Source organism: Sylvia atricapilla, chromosome 3, assembly GCF_009819655.1.
Source record: "Sylvia atricapilla isolate bSylAtr1 chromosome 3, bSylAtr1.pri, whole genome shotgun sequence".
In the NCBI taxonomy this organism is placed as follows: domain Eukaryota; kingdom Metazoa; phylum Chordata; class Aves; order Passeriformes; family Sylviidae; genus Sylvia; species Sylvia atricapilla.
Window position 1 is genome coordinate 111524467 of NC_089142.1, and position 19180 is coordinate 111543646.

A 19180-nucleotide genomic window follows, 5' to 3' on the forward strand; every position below is an offset into this window, starting at 1 on the left:
TCCCAGCCTATGGCAGGGGATGGAGCTGGATCTTCTTTAAGGTCCCTTCCAACACAAACCGTTCTGTGATAACGCCAAATATTATTTATACCTTGTATTTTCAGGAAATAAGAACTGGGGAGATGCTTGGTAGCGTTTGAGTTTAAACTCATCCCGTTGCAGAAGGTTGGAAGAATCGATGCTTTTCAGTAATAACAAAAGTCCTTTTATCTTCATGGAGTAAAACCCTGGGTCTGTTGAGGTAAATGGCAAAATTTCTGTGAACTCAACTAAAGTTCAGGATTTCAGTTTTGACTTCTTTAAGTGGGAAAAAGCTTTGTTTGGTCAGTGTTATATTTCCACTGGGGAGGGACCTTTGGGAAGTGTGGCGCTGGGATAAACCTCTGCAGTATGTACATTAATACCTGCTGGGCATTGATTTTAATGATGGTGGCATTCTGTATCCCAAAATAATTTGGAGAAGTGTTTTACGTCTGATAGAAATAACCATGCACTACCTAATGATTTACATTACTTGATGATAAAGATGAATTTTGCAATAGCATGTGACTGATACACCAGGAGGAATACAGTCACATCTGGAATTCCCTAACTGATCAGCTGTCAGGCACAGGGTTGTGTTGCTGCTTGCTCTTTTGCCCATGACTTTGTATAAATTGGGATTTGGCTATTCCTGACAGGCAGAACTGGCAGTTGTTAATATGTCTAATGAATGACCAGTTTCTGAGGTTTTGTTAGGTCTAACATCAGTTTGATTTCATCTGTCTGCTTAGAAATTTTGTCTGTTGGTCTACACAGCGAGCAAGCAACAGAAGTTAAGTATTTTTTTTACAAATTCACCCATTTGTGTTGTATTTTATTGTGGGAATTCCCAGGGAGACAGAACAATTCAGGGGCATTTAAATTGCTGACACTTCTTGCTCTAAGTGGCCAGATCTCTTCTAAACAACCTTTCACCTTTTGTGGACTTCAGCAGAGCCTCAGTGTCTCCAAAATATTTGTGCCACAGGCTTTTGATGCCTTCCTATAGGAAAGTGCCACATCTTCAGGACGATTACAGTGGTGGGAACGTGATTTGATACTTTAGAAACAAAAAATGTCCACATCATTGCTGTCTGTGAGTTGTTTGTTCAGGCTTTTTGTTAACCAAACTGTTCTCAGGATTCTCCTGGAACACTGTTGTTTGTTTAACACTGAATATGAATTAATTCTGAATAATTCAAACCAGCTTTCTTGCAATAAAATCAGTGTGAACAACTTTCTGATACAAATGTAAAATAATTTCCATAAGTCTTTTCTCTCTGCCCATTTTTTTTTAAAAAAATGAATAATTGTGGTTCTTTTTAAACCAAGTATAAAAGATAATGAAAAGATCTTGTTTTGCTGTTGTATTTTAATTTCTCTTCAGTAGAAATTGTACTGGAGGGAAAAATATACATGAGGCATTTTTGGGGGGGTTTGCTGTATGCATGTTCAACTTCTGTGCCTTTAGATCACATGAACTTCATCACCTGTTTCAAAATTCATCACACCTCATAAAACATTTGCCTTGAGTATTCACATGGGACTAAAGCAAGAGGGGGCCAAGCAGGATGTTTTATTGCCTTTATGTGACAAAAGAACTGAAGTCCCATCAAAGCTCTTTGTGCTTTGCTTCCTTAACTGCTGGTGCCAGCTGTGCCCTTAACACCGCCTGTGTAATTAATATCAGTGTTAATCTGTACAGTGGCATTGTGCCAGATTAAGTAAATGCAAAACCTTTTAGTCTGCAGGAGAAACAAAACCTTATTTAAGTTGCCAGCTGTACTAAATAGTTGTTTTCTGGGAGGTTCATGGACACAGTAAATCAGGATTGGATTTTGAAAGCAGTTACAACTTTGCAGTGAATCATGGACTGAAATAATCAAATTTTTGATAAAATAATTGGTTTAGACTCTTCTGGAGTATAACTTCTCCCTTTTTCCCTTACCCTCTTCTATCAGAAGCCTGCTGAGCACAGAACCAGTAAAGAGCCAGTAAAGAGTCACTGCAAGGTTAACAAGCAGCAATGGAATTGAGGGGGATGCAGCAGAATGTGGAGGTGGGAAATGTGTGGGGAGAGGGGAAGTGAGAAATGTGACCACTGAGTGCTTTAGAAAGAGGAAAACATACAGGCTGTTAGAAAAACAACTGATTAATTACTTGGGGTTCATTGATCTCATTAACAAGTGGCTTCTGGCTGCTTAAATGAACAAAAATATTTGTAATATTTTTATAATTTACAGTCTTTTTAAGCCCTAGATCTCTGTGGTGAAAAGAGTTGGCATTTTCAGCTGCTGGCCTGTAGGATTGTGGGTTTTATCCTAATACATAAAACCTCAAAGCTGATGATGCCAAATCATTTAGCTGAGGAAAGCTGGGTTTGCACTGAGTTCCAAGGGATCTCTGTCAGTGAAGATTTTTTGTTGCATTTTTTTGTTCCCTCTTTTGGCAGCAGGTTGGTGTTGGTCTTGTTTTGTCACAGCAGAGCCAATTCCTTGTCAGAGTCTGTGTTCCAAACATGCTGCATTCCTGGATTTGGGATTTTCTACTGGGATGTTGTTTGAGTTTGCTCATCATAGGAACAAGTCCATGTCATGCTAAACCAAATGATTTGTCCTCACCTGGTGTTTATTTTCTGTCACAGTCTGTTGATTTCCCTTGAACGTTGGATTGGCTGAATTTCTTTTGTTTTTTTCCCAAGCACAATAAATAAAATTATCAAGTGGCACTAGGTGAGGGCAAGGACTATGCAGAGGTAGTGCTGAATCCATTGGAAATGGGTCAGGGTGACTAGGTAACTTGGAACTTTCCTAAATCTAAATAATAATGTACAGAACTTGCTTATTCTCCAGAGGTTTGTGATTAAACAAAGCTCACCCCAGTTGTTTAACAGCAGAGACCACCACACTCAGCTGGTCCTTTTTGTACTGACTTGGTTGTATATTTTATTCTGAATTTACAAGGATTTTCAAATCTCATTTCTTCAAGCAGTCACTGAACCCGCAGTATGTAGCAGTGTGGGTTTAGCCTCTCTCAGAGGGCTAAATTAAGTGCATCTTTAATCTTTCCTTGCCAAAGCACAAAAGGGAGCTGCTCCGTGTGTCCCAGCATGGTTTGTGGCTCTCTTACCTGCACACAGGGTGTGTTCCCACCTTAAGCTGTCCCAGAACCAGGAATCTGTAGTCCAGTCCTAAGACACTGCTTGTCACTGCCACCACCTCAGGAACCCAGCAAGGACATGCACTGTGCCTGGAGCAGTTCTTCCTTTCAGGTGACATCCACAGCACTTAAATGCTGGGAAATGCTGGGAATAGCTGGACAAATTTAAACATCCAGGAGCAAAAGGCTTTTTATCAGTGCTCGGGTCTCATCCCTTCAGGATTCTTTTTCAGAGGGAATAATGGGTGTGCTGCAATTCCCCTTGGAGCCTCTCTTGGGCCTGATCCAGACAAACCCCTGGGCATCACAGCAGCCTTTGCAAGAGCTAAGTGCTTTTATCTGACCACAGGCTTTCCAGGCACAGCCCTCAGAGTTCTCTGGGTCTCATTCCAGCTCCTGCATTTCCAGAGTGGATCCGTTCTCCACTCTCACAAGCGGCTCATTGGTTGTTTTTAGGACAGCTTTTAGCTGATGCCAGAACATTTTCTGCTTTTGTTCCTCAGGGCTCCACTTCAAGTAGGTTTTCCTTCTCAGCAGTTTCCTGAGTTTGCTGAATTTCTGGGGGACGCTGTGGGGTGGGAGATCTTCCAGCACAATCATGATGAGGGAATCCAGGTTTTCATTCAGGACCCGGTGTTCGGCAAAATAGAGCTCGTACTGGCACCAGCAGCTGTTCACAAAGCTGGGAGAGAGAACAAAAAGCACTTTATGGCTGTTCTCTATGCAGTAAAAAATGTTCCCAAGCACAGGATGGCCTGGTTTGAAATCCCTCTCATGGTAACATATCCTGAACCCATCATTTTCCAGCTTTTCCAGCAGCTTCTCTTTGGTCCAGTCGGCGTCGTGCTCACTGTACGAGATGAAGGCATCGAAGAGTTTGTTTTCTGGCCTCTTCTCGTACTGCTTCCTCTTGGCCATGCACCAGTACCAGCCCATCCTGATGTACCAGGGCCCGTCCAGTCTCCAGCAGAGCGTGGTGAGGGCCAGCACGGCCAGGCCAGCAGCCCCAGCTGTCACAGCCAGCTGCACGCCCAGGGAGCAGTGCAGCAGCGTCAGGCGGCTGCTGCCCACCAGGGAACCCCGGCGCTCCGGGGGGAAGCTGCACCTCACGGCCTCCCTGCCCCTAATCTCCAGCTGGGGCTCGTGGAGGTAGACGTTGACAAACCAGTACAGGTCACAGGTACAGAAAAAATGCTCCCCTTGGACGGTCAGAAGCCTGAGGCTCGTCAGCGGGCTGAACGTGGCTTCCACAATGGTTGTGATGGCGTTGTCGCTGATGTCCAGCTCAACCAGAGAAGCTGGGAGAGAGCCACGCTGCAGAAAGGAGATCTTATTTCCTGATAGATTCAAATACTTCAGCCCTGGGAGGGATTCCCCGAAGGCATCGGGCAGCTCTGGGATAAGGTTGTGGCTGCTGTCTAGGCTGGTCAGTGCAGGAAGGTGGCTGGCAGGCTCCAGACGCGTGATCAGGTTCCCAGAAACGTTGAGATGTTCCAGCTTCTCCAGGGCAGAAGTTAAGGACAACACCTTCACCTTGTTTTTGCTAAAATCGCCTTTTTTTAAGGCTGATGGAAAATACTCCGTGTGTATATCCACAATTTTGTTACTTTGAATCCTCAATGTTGTTAAGTTGGAGAGGGATTTCAGACTGGGGGAGATGACTTTGATGTTGTTGTTGCTGATGTCGAGATGCCACAGGGAGGGGGGGAAACTGGGAAGCACAGAAATGTGGTTGCTGCTGAGGTCCAGAAATAACAGTTGTTCCATTGTGTCAGCAAACCATTCTGGCAGTTCCACAATGGAGCAGTTGGACATTCCCAGGTGTTTCACATTCTCGGGAAGGCTTTCAATGGGTGTCCCAGCCTCGGTCCTGACAAAGGAGATGGTGTTGATGTGTACAGTTCCCGGAGGAGGAGCACACATTGGAAGTGTATTCTTGCTTTCTGAGAATGCTGTGTAGATGAAGTGGTTTCCTTGAACATACATTTTTTCCAAGTTAAACAATTTTCTAGCAAAATTTGGGGGAATTTGGCTGATGTTGGTGAAGGACAAATCAATTTCCTTGATGCTGGAAGGGAGGCACAGTGTATCGAGGCTGTTGATGGGGTTGTTGCTGATGTTTAGGAACCAAAGCTGGTGGGATGGGAACTTACAGAGGAACTCAGCATCCAGGATGTTAATGGTTAACTTGTTGTAGCTGGCGTCGATGGACAATGTATTTTTCATTGGGAAGAACAGGGAAAACAGCGACAGAAGATCCATTTCCACGTTGTTGTGACTGATGTCAAGCTCCAAAATCCTGCCCAGTTGGGCTTGGCAGAGATCTTCATCCAGTTTTATCATCAGCTCGTCCTGGGAGAGGTTGCTGTGGGACAGGTTGAGTGTCCCATTGATGGGAGTTCCACAGAGGGTGGGCTCAGGTGTGGCTGTGGGAAGGGCTGTTGTGTTCCTCTCTCCCTTCCGAAAAAGATTCCCTGTGCTTCTCCTGAGCCTGGGGCTAAGGATTTGCAGGAGAGACAGAACTCCAGAATGTGACAGCTCCTTGGCAGGAGCAGAAGGCTCCAGAGCAGCCCCTGAGGATTTGCCAGAATTCCTGGAAAGCTGCAAAGATCTTGGAGCTTTGCCAGCATGTGAGAGCTTCAGGTGGGGTGGGAGATCTGACAGAAGCAGCTTCTCATCATTAGATGATAAATCCACAGAAACCAGGCTGAGCAGACTCTGGAACACTCCAGGCTCAACAGCCCTGATCTGATTGTAGGAAAAGTCCAGAACTTCCAGCCAGTCAAATCCTTCCAAGTCTCTCTTGGTAATTTTTTCAATAACATTGTGTGAGAAATTGAGAGCTCTTGCTGTTTTTGGAGCGTGCGCTTCTGAGACAGAGGAAAGATTTGAATAGGAGTAGTTATAAACCAAGAAGGCTGGATGTGTTCTCCACATCAGGAACCCATGTGCTCCACTGAGTAAGAGAGAAATGAAGTAGAAATGAAGGCAGCCAGGAGGGATCCTCATCCTGGAGAAAATAAATGTTAAATCCGTCATTATCATATGCTAATGAAAATCCTTAAAAATAATCCTAATTTATTTGAAGTCCAGAAATCATTTCACTAGTTGTACCCATGAATCCCCTTTTATCCAGAGTAAGAGAGAGAGTGTTTGAGAATGATTTGAAGGAGAGCACTGTTCATCTGAGGTCATGCTAGATAAAGTCAGAATTTATTTTTTTTTTTTTCTTTTCTTTCCCAGGCAGCCCCTGCAATACCATCTTCCTCCTGCAAAATCGGAAATGGCCTTCATGGCTCTGTGGGACTCAGGTTTTATGTGTCCCCATCCCGGTGCTTAACAACCAAGTAAGTCTGACCCCTCCAAAACCTGTTCAGCCACTGCAGCGAACCGACAGTGGTGCTGTATTTGGAAGGCATGAACCTTGGGCTGTGCTTTCCTTTGGGAAGATGGAACAGCTACATCCTACCCCAGAGAGCTCCACGTAATGGTGTGACTATGGATCTTCCCCTGATCCCAGCCCCTGGAGCTTTTACCCTCCACGCCGAGGATTTACCAGTGACCATTTGTTTGGCCTTACCTGTTGGAGTAAGTTTTCTTGGAAGGCAGCCAGGAGAGGTCCCTGCCCCAGTGACCCACAGCATTCCCAGTGCCAGGAGAGGTCACTGCCCCAATCCTGCCCCGGGTCTTTGTCAGGAGCCCCTGACGCTGCTGCTCCAAGCCGTGGTTTTGCTCCCTGCAAAGGCAGGTTCAGAGCTCCGTGTGAGTAACCTGTGTCACCACAGCCCCCTTTGCTGCCCGCCGGGCTTGGGCCACCCGATTTAACTCAAGGGAAGGTGAGTTAAGCGACTTCCCAGCTCTGTCCCAGCCCACATCCCGCAGGAACACCCGGCACGGCGGTGAGCAAGCCGGGAACCCCCGGGCTGTGTGAAAAGCATCGTCAATTTATCACACAGCTCTCTCCTCACTTCCAGCCACCCTCCCATCCCACTGACCTGTACCTGCTCTCCTGGGCTTTCCTCCCTCGCCTTCTGCTGCCTCGGGTGCCTTTTGTGGAGCCGGGAGCGGATCCAGCCTCTCCCGGAGGAGGAGGAGGAGGTGCCGGACATGATCCTCCCCGGTGAAATCTCTCAAGTTTTCCCCTTCGCGCCCCTCTCAGGCGTTGCACAACCCGTGGCCGAGGCGGAAATACAAGGTGGAAGTTTAATGCATCGCAGTGTCGTCCCGAGGGTTTGCCTCGGTCTCAGTATCATAGATGGGAAAAAAAAAAAAACAAAACCTGAGAACCTGAGACCCGAGTTCAGCAAGGAGGGCGTATGTTGGCCACAGGGTTCTGCAGGGATGCTGAGGGAGCTGGGAGTGCTGCTCCCAGGGGAACACAGAGCAAAGGACAGAGCTACACCCCGCTGCCGTGGTCACGCTCTGTCAAAAAGAACACTGCTCACGAGAACGGAACCAAAGGCATGATCCAGACAAAGCTGACCCTGACCTCGTTAACTCAGAAATTCAGGTTATTTGTGCTAATAACCCACGCTGATGACCAAAGTCACTCAAACTCCTCATAACTGTGAAATGACATCAACAGTAACTTTACCTTTGCCTCTCCCTCAGAGAAAATAATATAAAACCAACTTGAGTGGGGAGGAAGGTCAGAGGAGAGGCCATCACACGTCCTGGGGTCAGTTGATGCCCCACATGGACACCTGGGTAAGAACCTTCTCTAAATTATTACCTGGAGCTTTCACTGGGGTCAGAGCTTTTTACCTCTTCCAATTTTTTTTTTTTTTTTTTTTTTTGTCCACTCTTTTGCAACCACCAGTGACTGGAAACTCTCACAGCAGCCCAGAGCCCCCCCTGTCCAGCCTGGGGGCTGGAAAACACAAGCTGGTTTATGCTGTCTGGTCTGACTGGGCACTTTCCTGCTGCAGCATGTTCTGGGAATTGCCCCACAGTCATCTGTTCTTCAGACAGATCCCAACCTGCTTTGGTAAAAGGGACATGAAATTGATAAGCTGGAATATATCAGGGGAAATTTTTGCTCCTGCTGTCAGTGTGGGGCGAAGCCTGTAGTTGGATAATTCTCCATCTAAATACAGTGGTGCTGTATTTAGAAGGCATGAACCTTGGGCTGTGCTTTCCTTTGGGAAGATGGAACAGCTACATCCTAGCACAGGGGCCAACAAAATCCCAGAGAGAGTTGCTTCCCATGGTTGGAAGGGACAAAGTTAAAAAGGCAGCTTTTTGGTACAAGCACAGTTATTCCACCAACTCTCTGTGCTGGAATTATTCTGTCATTTGTTGCGTCCAACACCTTCTCTGTGTCTGGGGTTTTTTCTTTGTTTGTTAGGTTGGTTGTTTTTTTAAAAAATTTTAAGCAACCTCTTATTTTGGGAATTGATGGAAGAGCAGGACACAAGAAATGTCTGACTGAGCAAGGAAGGTCCACACCATGTGGCCAAGGGCAGGATCAGTGCTTTCATTCCCAAAATGGGTCATGTGCCATTCATCTCTCTCTGCAGGAAAAGGTTTTTTGTGCACTGGAAATACTGTTTAATGGAGGAGAGCTGAATCTGCATAGGAGCTGCTCAAATCCAAAGAGGATCAGCACCAGCTTTGAGGAGACCAGACCTCACGGGAGCTTTTCTTATTAAGGTGGGCTTGGGTTTAGGTGCTGGATAAAAATGTATTTATGACCTGGAAATGCAGCATTTTAATAAGTTAACAGATACTCTCTTCTGAGCTTTGTGACAACAGCAGCAGCTTTTCCCTCTGACCCAGGAAACAGACACAAATGCACTTGTCTGTGTGAAACAGCTCTACCTCCTGAAGGTGTAGGAGCAAATCTAACTCAGCTGTTGGTCAGGAGGGGATGGGAGAGGAGGGGGAGCAAAGCACATTTCTTTTGGAGGTGGATGTGGGTGCTGTGGCAGCCTGGAGGCTGGGCAGGAAGAGCTGTGAGCGTGGAGCATCCTGTGCAATAGGAAGCTGAGGCTGAGGAGCACAGGTTTGGCAAGAGCCTGTTTGTTCACACCATGGCAAAAGCTGCTGTTGGGGGGCACCGGGTGCTGTGGCTCCTGAGCCGGGATGTGCTTCCCCCTCCCACCAGGGAGTTCCCCCCAGTGTGGGGAATCCTGACATTCCACAAAGTAACTATTCTCGGCTACCCTCTGCTCTAATCACAAGGAGGGATGTGCGGGCGGAGTGAGTGTGTTGTGTTCCCTCCCCTGGCACAGCCTGAGGGATGCTGAGGCTTCCCTGAGCTGGGTGGCTCCAGCCTTTCATCAGGGCAGCCTTGATCCAAAATAAAACCATCCCAAGTGATTGCGCAGCTCGGAGCCTTAACCAGGGAATCCAGCCAGCCCCTTGCACAGGCAGCAGGAGGTGAAATGCTTTCACCTTTTCTTACTGTGTTGGCTGCTGATGCCTCTGGCTGGCAGGAAGGCTGGGAATGGGGGAATCTGGGTCCAAGACTTTTCCACGGGGAAATACTGTAAAAGACTCTTCCCCCTTTCCAGCTCCCTCTACCACCTTGCTGAGCCTCAGCAATCAGGATATGAGCAAGAGCAGTGAGAGTCAATTTAAATGCCAAATCATGCTGCTGCTGCTGTTTGGGTTTTCTGCTTGGTGGGACACTAAAACAGGCTCTGTTGCAACAGTCCAGCAGCTCAGGGGAATTATTTTGGGCATTATTTGCCCAATCATCTGTCACGTGGCTGGCAGGTTCCTCCCCACAGCCGTCAGAAATTCCTGTGCCTTGCAAAAGGGGTACAGAAAAGAGGAAATGTTGTGGCCACACGGAAGTGACCAACTGGACACTTGCTACAGCCCCGAACGTTCAAGGCTCTGCTGGGTGTTGGCCATTACAAACTTTTTTGAAAATATAAAGCAAATCACTTCCCAATCCTCCTGTCAGCAGTATTTCAACTTACCTGATCCCTCCCCATTTCCTTGTAGGAATGTCTAGTGCCAGCAGATTAAAACTTCCCCAACATTCTTTGTGAGGTAGACACGCTACAGGGAACTGGACATTCAGCAAAATAATTGTACAGAGACAAACTCTACAGTGTTAATATAAATAAATAAATGGAATGTTCTGAGAAGCAGCCCAGAAATAGCAGCTGAAGAGGTGTGAGGTACAGTGACAGGAGAATACAATTCCCAGCAGTTAACAGCGAGGTAATATTGGTGTTTGGAGAAAGCAGGAACAGTAGGAAAACCAGGAGTAGTGATGTGTCTCCTGAACAAGAAGTGTTGCCTTCGCCTTTTCCTTCTGCTGGCAGCTGAACTCCTCCCTTGAAGTTTCAGTTGTTTTTGTGCCTTTTCTGAGTTGAATTCACACCTTAACAATGGCACCAAAAGGGGGGAACGTGTCACACATGAGCCAGGCAGGAAGTGCAAGACAAGGTTTTAATCATTAAAAGTTTATCAATAAGCTCTTATATACACATAGTTATACACAAAGTGGTTCACGAGTCCCTCAGCATGGAGAGCTGTGCTGGTGAGGCCTTTGTCAGCTCACAGACACTGTTCCCATGGGAATGCCAGGATTTGGCCTTGGGGGCTTTGCTGTCCTCAGCTGGGCACTGAGAGGAGCCCGTATTCATCTGCTGTATCCAGGATCTTACAGATGACTGGAGATTCCACCTGGAAGAGAGAGACCAAGCCATGAACTCAGCCCTGCAGGAATCTTTGGAAGAGTCATTCACTGGGAGAAAGAGACCACCTTAAACACAGACTTGGAGATGTTCTCTACTCCCAGCCCTGACCTCAGGGCGTGTCTGTACATACCCCAAGGATGTATTGGCAAGAATGAGGCTCCAACATGTAAATGGTCACAGCGTGAGGAGAGTCTGATTCTTTACATCTGAAAACAGAGGAGAAATTGGGGGGTTGGTAGGCGATAAGCACACAGTAACACCGATTTCACTGCTGTCTGCAGCATTTTAAGTTAACAGATACCATCTTCTGAGCTTTGTGACAACAGCAACAGTTTTCCCCTTTGACCCAAGAAACAGACATAAAACATCACTTTGTAAAAAATTCCACTTACTTCAATTTCACAGTCACCTGCCTTGGCTTGTCTGTCAAGTCACAAACATCTCCATTTCCATAGAAATGAGACACCATCCTGGCACAAAAGATCAGAATGGAAGAGTTTGGAAGTATTAAACACAATTTTTAAGCAGGCAGTTCAGTGGTGTGATGCAGCATCTCATCATTGGTCAAATATTTAATATACCAACAAATTGTAACAAATATAGTAGTATTATATATGTTGTATAGTATTATTATTATGTATTATTATATATATTGTATAGTATTATTATTATGTATTATTATTGTATCTAATATATACATACCAGATATATTATTATACTATTATTATACTATTAGCTATTATACTATTACATAGCTATTATACTATTATACAGCAATAGGTTGTATTGCAGTTACTGCAGAGGGAAAGAGTTGTTCAGAGTTGAAAGATTTTTCTTTGTGCCATATCTGAAGTACTGAATTCCTTATTTATGATGTTGACTGGGGGGTAAACCTGAACATGCTCCTCTAGGCAGTTTGTTTTATCTGTTCATAACCCAGATGTCACAGGGCTGTGTCCCAGGTGTGAGAGCAGGGCAGAGCCTGGTTGGTACCTGACTGTCTGGGTGCCATCCTCTCGCAGGTAGAAGGTCCTGGCTGCGTTCTTCCTCGACCACTCAATGTGCTCCTCCTTGCTCCATGTACCCACCACCACGGAGGTCTTGCCACTCTCCTTATCCTAAAACAGGAAAAGCTGATCATTACACCATGTCCAGAGGATTGTATTTTCTTAACAGGAACTTAAAGGATATAACAGAACTCTTTGAACACACCTCGTGGTACTGGTGGACGTATTTGCCGTAGCAGAATTCGTATTTCCACCAGCCAACGCCCTGGGGAGAGGAAAAACCTCAGTGTTATGAAGAACACAACATAACCCCTAAAAAGAACAGAACACCCAAAACCAAACTCATCCGTTTTCCCCTAGACCCTAAACCAGCTGCTTCAGCCATAAAACTCTGTATCTGTTAGTTAATGAAAATCCTTCACGGCTAATTCTGTTTCCTACTTTCATTTCACTCTGCTCAAATAAACTGAACTTCAACAGAAAAGCTAAAGATAAAAAATAAACAAGTACATAAATTAGGATGTATTCCACATAGCTTTATTCCAGGTGGCTTTGCTGCTCACCCCATGGAAGCAGTAGGAACCACTGAGGAATTCCTTGATGAGCTGCTCATCGGTCAGTTTGGAGATGTGGGTTGTCCCCACTGTTAACAGCTGGTGGCTCCCCACAGCCACAGGCTTGTGGATGGAAGAGAATTTTTCTTCTTTAGTTGAAGGCATTTCTTCCTGCAATTAAAGGATACGATTAAGTCCCCTACATAGTCTTACAAGATATCTGAAGTTACTGAACACTGAATCAGGTTGGCTGTTTTGGTCAATTTTAGCTGAAAGAAAAAATTCTTTCAGTCAAAATCTTCCCACATTTGTGAACTGTAGGCTACAAAGGCTACAAAAATTTAAATCAGTTGCCCACACTTGCTTTGTTTTCCTTCCAAATAGGCTGAGTTACAGATGGTTTCAACAAGCTTAAAGACCAATGAAAGACTGACATCATCTTATTAAATGTCTTAAAGATGGAAAGTAAATGAAACAAATCCTACCTCCTTAACCCTCCTAAAAGGCATCTTCAGCATTTCCTGCTGTTTCTCCAGCTGTTCCAGGTTGTGGGGTTTAAGTGGGGATCCTGGCAGGGACTGGCAGAAGATGTCATTCACAGGGGAAGCCCTGAACCTGCCCAGCAAGGTAAGAACGTGTCACTGTTACACCTTCAAGTACAGAAATCAGTTCAGCACTCTGAGTTTCTGGATCTGCTGCTGCTTAGGTGGTGCAGGTGCATCCCTGGATGAGATATGCCAGGTGTATAGGGAAAGTCCTAGAGGCTGAGGCACTGCTCGGGGTTGTTTTGGGAACACACAACAAGAATAAAGGGCACTGAACTTGGAATTTGAGTTGTGATCCCTGTGTTGTCACTGGGCAGCATTCCCAGGCTGCCACCTCCACCTTTCCTTTTTTACCAAGGTGACATAAGGGGGGGAATGATGATCCTGTGTGTTTATTTTCAGTGTTTCCTGCTGGTGGCCAGGAACCCTTCCTTCCATGCCTTCCCTTTGGAAGGAGGCAGCAGCTCCAGATTTTATCCTTATCAAGCAACAGAGTAATTTCCCTGTGCACTTTCTATGGTTTTTTTTGTACTGCTACAGAAGCTTAAAAGACTCACTCAAGAAACAGGTAACAGTGCCTCAGGTTAAGTGCAGCAGATAAAAGAGTATGACCAAACCCATCCACATGAGAAAATTTACAATGGATACCAAGCATTAAAAATAGCAGCACTTAGTAACTCCAACTGCCAAGTGTTTACAGAATGCAGGATTTTGCCTTCAGACCTTGTGGCCTGTCTCAGATCACTGATTAAATACTAACTTGTTCCAACATCTGTGTAAATCTAGGAATCCTGTCCATTATCCTCCCTTGTCTGTATGGCACATTCCCTTTGCAGTTCTCTTTATACCCCTTGGAAGGTCCAAACACTCAAGGGGTCCCTCAGATACGTGGCACAGTTTAGGGAAGGGGAAAAAACAAGAAGCCTACATCTAATTTTTGGAAAATAACACTGAAATTGTGAATTCTCCATATGGAAATGGCTTCTAGAGAGCTCTTCATGTTGGGAGGAGCTAAAATCAAGGTTAAGGTTATGGTTGGAGAAGATACTTCTGGGTTTATAGACTTTTAAAGTGTACACACATGGTATTTGCAGACTTCAAATACCATGAAGATGATCCCTCCAGGAATCACAAACTAAGAGGAGAGAGAAGTGTTCTGGGCACTGTACCTGTATTTGGGGTGGTTGCACAGCAGCGGGGTCAGGATCACCACCTCGTATTCACAGGTGGTGACTTCTGCTACAGAGAGGATCTCGTGCTTGGCCTCGGGGTGGCAGATGTACATCACTGTGCTGGACCTGGGCAGGTTCTGCCTCAGGCTGCAGGGAGTGCCATTGCCCAGTTCCACGGGATAGTAGGGCGTCATCTGCCCCTCGATGTTTTTCGTGGGGATCTGGGTGAGGGAGAGGAACAAGTCATAACCACAGGAGAGCTCCTGAGACTCCTCTGAAGCAAAAAATGTCACTCCTCTGTGCAGAGCCAGCATTACCAGGTTAAAATCAGAGCCTGTGTGGCTACTCAGTGTTTCTGCAACATCCAGACCTGTCCTGGTGTTCACCCAGACTGGGTCTGCCAGGCTCATCGCCTGCAGCACCAGGCCCTAAAGAATCAAAAAAACCCTGCAAACCTGCACTACACCTCTCAGCATTCCCAGCTGAGGCTGCTCCTTATCCAGAGGATCCCACACCACCCCATGGCTGTGGGTAAAAAAGTTAATGGTGTATATAAAGTAAATCTCACTTTGTCACACCTTCCAGGCTGCTCTCTTCAGGTTCATTCCTTTGTATTTCATCCAGCTCCCTCTTTAAGACATTAACACCCTAAAGTTTTAAAGTCTCTCTCCTGGAAGCAGCTGGAGTCCCTGGCTTCCCAAAGTGCCCAAACCCACAAACTGACTCTTTTTACCAGTGTTGCTTGAGCTACTGAAGGTTTTCAGTGCTGAAGAGACAGTGGTCTGTGCTAAAAGACAGAGGAGCTTTCTGGGCTCAGGACACTCCAGGGATCCAGGACCTTTCTGCCCCTCACCTGCTTTGGCTTTCAAGCCAAGTCACCCTGTCCCAGGCCACTGACTCCTCCCTGAAAGTGCTCCACCATGAGTGAAGACATTCATGAGATTAAAGAACCAACATGCCTCTTCCTGATAAGAGATTCCAGGAAACCCTGGCGTGGCAAGTGCATCATAAATTCTATCCAAGAAAAAGGCAATAAAGACTTAATTTCCTCTGAAGCTGAAGGGAAGAAAGTTGCACTGCAAAACTTTGTTTTCGTGGATTTCCAAGAGGCACAGCTGCCACTGCCACCAGAACAGGCCACGCTCTGCCCTCACACGACTTTCAAAATGCTCCTCAGGCCTGGGTATTGCTGAGATCACTACACAACCACCACCCTGAGCTATTCCAAAGGCCAGACACAAAAACTTCATTTCAGCATGAAAATGAAGGGGAACTGGCAATAAGGTCAAACCTGCTCTCATTAATTCCAAACTCCAGTGTGCTTCATCAGGTATTCCCATTGTTTTACTACAGAATCAGCGACTCAAGAGTTGAGTTTTGGAGCCTAAACAAGTGAGGAAGCTCTCTAAGGGGAAAGGGAAGCACTGACTATTATGGGATGGGTCAGCAAGTCAGCTCCATCTCTCAGGGATTTTGTATTGTAGGGCTTTGTTAAGTGTAAGTAAGTAATTTGAGTAGCGAGACTGAGTAAATATTCTGAGCTGGAACTGATAATTAAAAGCAAGAGAAGTGCAGCTCAGGAACGGTTTCATTTCTTGATAATCATTTTGGGAGGGGACTAATTACATCATCTTATCATTAGATTGGATATCAGGAAGAAATTCCTCCCTGTGAGGGTGGGGAGGCCCTGGCACAGGTTGCCCAGAGAAGCTGTGCCTGCCCCTGGATCCTTGGAAGTGTCCAACACCAGGCTGGATGGGGCTTGGAGCAACCTGGGATAGTGGATGGTGTCCCTGCCCACAGCAGGTGGCACTGGATATCTTTGAGATCCCCTCCAACACAAACCCTTCTGGGATTCTATGATCAAATATAAATTGTCTCCACTATTGATGCCAGAAGTTAACATAGATGTTTTTCACTTGCCTCTTTTGCACCATCTTTGGAATCTCCCTTCTCTTCTTGATCTAGGGAATAATTAAGAATGAGATAAGTTTGTACACTTGAAATAAAATGAAATTTCACAGAGAAGCTTTTCTGGTTTGTGTATTTGCTGGTGCTTTATACACTGCCAAGAGCCACTTGCACTTTTGTACTTGCTGGTGCAAAAGACATAAGGAAGGAAATAACCAGTGATCTGAGGCCCACAGCAAACAGAGCAAAATACACATCAGTTCATCACAAAACCACCTGGAGTTGGTAGAACAGGCCAAACCCAGCCCTGACACCAAGGCAGGGCTGGAGAACACGTCACTGCAGCTGTTTGGGAAGGGTGGGAATTGGACAGGAAACAGGCAGGTGCTTTGGAAGGAGCAGGAGCTGCCAGAGAGGAAGCAGGGGAAAACACACAGGACAAAATCTGCCACCTAAGCAGGACGGGCAGAGGGACAACAGCCTGACAGACTCAGCCATGGTGACCTGAGGTACCATCACGTTTCAACATCCAGCCCCACAAAATGGGTGACTTGAGTCAAACATTCTGAGTTCTGTGCAGCAGCAGAACAAGACACCTCTGCACAGTGCTGCACCCACTCACCCAGAAAGGCCAAACAAACCCTGTTTCTTTCCAAGACTAAGATCCCTAACTCAGGGCTGCAGCCAGGGATCCAGAAGTGGGATGAACATCACTAAATCCCACACAAAGGACTGCAGCATTCCAGTTAATGACTTCTAGGAAAACAATGGTGTCCACCTTTTACATATTAGCCTAGAACAAAACAAACCCCAACCTAGGTGATGTTTTTCTCTTCTGTTTCTGTTCTTTCCATCAACCCTGAATGAACACTGTGGATTTGGAAGACTTTCTTGAATTAAATTACAGGCCAAAAATGCTCCAAAAATCAGTTGTTCTAAACTGCTCTTTGAGTTTGGGGCTCCATGACCTCATTTCCACTCAAGTCCCACTCTAGGCACTTGAATCTAGGCTGAGGATCTGTGCCAGGTTCCCTAAAAAAAGGCTCTCAAACTGGCCAGACAGGAATAATTAAACCCCAAAAAATTCATTAACATCAGCAGAATGAAATAATCTCAAACACACCTGGTTCTGACAACGGGTTCTTCATTATCATATTCCCCAGGTAGTATTCTTGGATGTTTATTTTCTGCAATCAAAACAAACATCAATTACCACTCTCCAAGCTTTTTCAGGGAATTCAAGTCTGCTGGAGGAGTTCGGCAGGAGAGAAGGAGAATGGAGTTGTGAACAGCCTACCTGCCCCGTTTCCTTCTCCTCGTGGTACTGACGGATGTGTTTCCCATGGCAGACCTCATAAGTCCAGTATGATTCAATCTTAGAAATAAAATACATTTTAAGAATTATCTTTAGATGTATTTACACACCACAAAACCACCCAAATGCTGGCTTTTGCAGCAAAATGCTGTAACACCCTCAAAAACAAGAGCACAGCGAGTGGCTCAGTGTTGCCCAAAGAAAAACACCAGAGAAGACTTCCTTGACTTTCACACAAGAAAGGAAAAAAATTAATTTTTTTAAAAATCCACAGTTTTAACTGCTACCATAGCAACTCAGTCATCTGAATTCTGACGTCTTTAATCACACAGACTTTTGTCAGCACTATTAAGGCATAAAGTTGTAAAGACCTTATTTCAGACTGTATTAGTATCACACTTACTACCCTAAACCTTGACATGGACTGGCCTGTATCCTTTTAACTGGCATTTAATGAACAAGACAGAAGTAACATACTCTATAGGAACAGCTGCTTTGCTTAAAGAGAGGCTCCAGCAGTTCCCCTGGAGTAGGACCTTTATAGTCCTTTTCTTCTTCCTGCAATAAAAGGGTATTTCATGACAGGGTAAGACTGACAATGCAAAGACTCAGCTACAGTTTTTCTATTTACAGAATAACTTGCCTGAACTCACCTCGTTGCCACTGGCTATCAGTGGCAGGAGACACTTGTACTTCTCTTTATCCACAGTGGTCATGATGATATAATTGTCCTCCTTGTACAAGACACCGGTGGTCGGCTGAGAAAACAACCAACCCACGGATCAGCCGGGCAGGGGCTTTTAAATGCTACTCTTTAGAAACAGCCCTGAATTCCCGAGTGGTGCTCTAGAGTATTTACCGGCACTTAATTACACCACAAGACTGGGGTTTGGTGGTTAAGCTGGCTGGGAGTCGCTTGCTGCTGCCTTCCCTTTGGACCTTCTACTTCCACTCATATCCCTGATCCTCTCCAGATGCCCGCTCCCCTCACACCTGCTCACCCATTCCAAGGCCTTTATTCCAGCGCCCAGCCCCCTTCACCCCCAGCTCTCCCCACGCCGCTTCCAGCACAGAATCCCCCGGGATTCTCTCCGGGCTCGCTCGGGCTGCGGCCCAGCACCACCCAAACCCCCCCTTGTATGGAGGCGGCTCCGAGGCCCTTCCCGGGCGGAGCGGCCCCTCAGCCCGGCGCGGTACGGACCAGGCTGAGCTCGGTGCCGGGCCAGTTCACCCTGAACGGAATGTCGTCGCTGAGCTGCGGGAGAGCTCGGCCGCCTTCGGCCACCGCCGCCACGGCCGCCAGGAGCCCGCAGAGCAGCGCCGGGGCCGGGCAGGGCGGCCGCGGCCCGCAGGCGCTCCGCGGGGCCGGGGCCGGGCTCGGCGGCCGCAGCCCGCAGCCCCTCATGCCGGCCGGCGGCTCCGCCGAGGCCGCGCCGCCACGTCGGCTTCCGGCAGCGGCGATCAACATCCGGGGCAGAGGCCGCCGCCCCAGCGGCATCCGGGGCAGCGCCGCCGCCAGAGGTGAGGGGCCGGGCGGGCGCGGAGCGAGCGGAGGAGCAGGGTGGGGTCGAGGGAGGGAGGGGGGAATTCGAGTATGTGTGAGGGAGAAGTGGGAGTGAAGAGTGTGAATGAGGGAGGGTAAAATGCAGCCGAGTGAGGAGGGGGGGATGAGGGAATGAATGGGAGGAATGGGATGCGAGTTGTGAACTTAGGTCACGAGTGGCAGCGCTAAGAGTTAAACGTAACCAACGTGTATGTGGTTATGAGTGCACAAGAGCACTTTAAGGGCTCCTCTGTATGTTACTGTATACACACGGGGTGTGTGTGTATGATGTGTG

At 46.7% G+C, this 19180-nt stretch overlaps 2 protein-coding genes and 1 long non-coding RNA gene across 4 annotated transcripts; 1 reads left to right on the forward strand and 2 right to left on the reverse strand.

The window, feature by feature from the left end:
- Nucleotides 1-1375: 1375 nt before the first annotated feature.
- On the reverse strand, nucleotides 1376-7445 carry LOC136359725 (toll-like receptor 2 type-1). 2 transcript variants are annotated; one of them, XM_066316624.1, is made up of 3 exons: nucleotides 7182-7445; nucleotides 6761-6916; nucleotides 1376-6190 (listed from the first exon to the last, which is right to left on the reverse strand). In XM_066316624.1, the coding sequence occupies exon 3, from the start codon at nucleotides 6187-6189 to the stop codon at nucleotides 3565-3567; it is 2625 nt and encodes an 874-aa protein (XP_066172721.1). In that variant the 5' UTR covers nucleotide 6190; nucleotides 6761-6916; nucleotides 7182-7445; the 3' UTR covers nucleotides 1376-3564. The 2 variants fall into 2 exon arrangements, with proteins under 2 accessions (XP_066172721.1, XP_066172722.1); XM_066316625.1 differs by lacking the exon at nucleotides 6761-6916.
- A 3128-nt stretch (nucleotides 7446-10573) lies between these two features.
- Nucleotides 10574-18847, reverse strand: ERLEC1 (endoplasmic reticulum lectin 1). Its single transcript, XM_066316626.1, has 14 exons — nucleotides 18544-18847; nucleotides 17996-18100; nucleotides 17820-17900; nucleotides 17325-17402; nucleotides 17151-17214; nucleotides 16040-16080; nucleotides 14114-14337; nucleotides 12885-13014; nucleotides 12409-12570; nucleotides 12051-12110; nucleotides 11832-11956; nucleotides 11231-11308; nucleotides 10969-11044; nucleotides 10574-10824 (listed from the first exon to the last, which is right to left on the reverse strand). The coding sequence occupies exons 1-14, from the start codon at nucleotides 18838-18840 to the stop codon at nucleotides 10753-10755; spliced, it is 1593 nt and encodes a 530-aa protein (XP_066172723.1). The 5' UTR covers nucleotides 18841-18847; the 3' UTR covers nucleotides 10574-10752.
- Nucleotides 14970-16144, forward strand: LOC136359727 (uncharacterized). Its single transcript, XR_010743322.1, has 2 exons — nucleotides 14970-15446; nucleotides 15759-16144. It is a non-coding gene; the product is annotated as an uncharacterized lncRNA (long non-coding RNA).
- Nucleotides 18848-19180: the final 333 nt, after the last annotated feature.

Bases quoted from the DNA above. Each gene is read 5' to 3' on its own strand.
- LOC136359725 (XM_066316625.1), bottom strand. From the start codon at position 6,189: ATGAGGATCCCTCCTGGCTGCCTTCATTTCTACTTCATTTCTCTCTTA.
- ERLEC1 (XM_066316626.1), bottom strand. From the start codon at position 18,840: ATGCCGCTGGGGCGGCGGCCTCTGCCCCGGATGTTGATCGCCGCTGCC. The intron at 17,403-17,819 runs GTATGTTACTTC...TTTATTTCTAAG, and splicing joins AAAGCAGCTGTTCCTATAGA to ATTGAATCATACTGGACTTA. The intron at 12,571-12,884 runs GTAGGATTTGTT...CTTTAATTGCAG, and splicing joins CTTTTAGGAGGGTTAAGGAG to GAAGAAATGCCTTCAACTAA.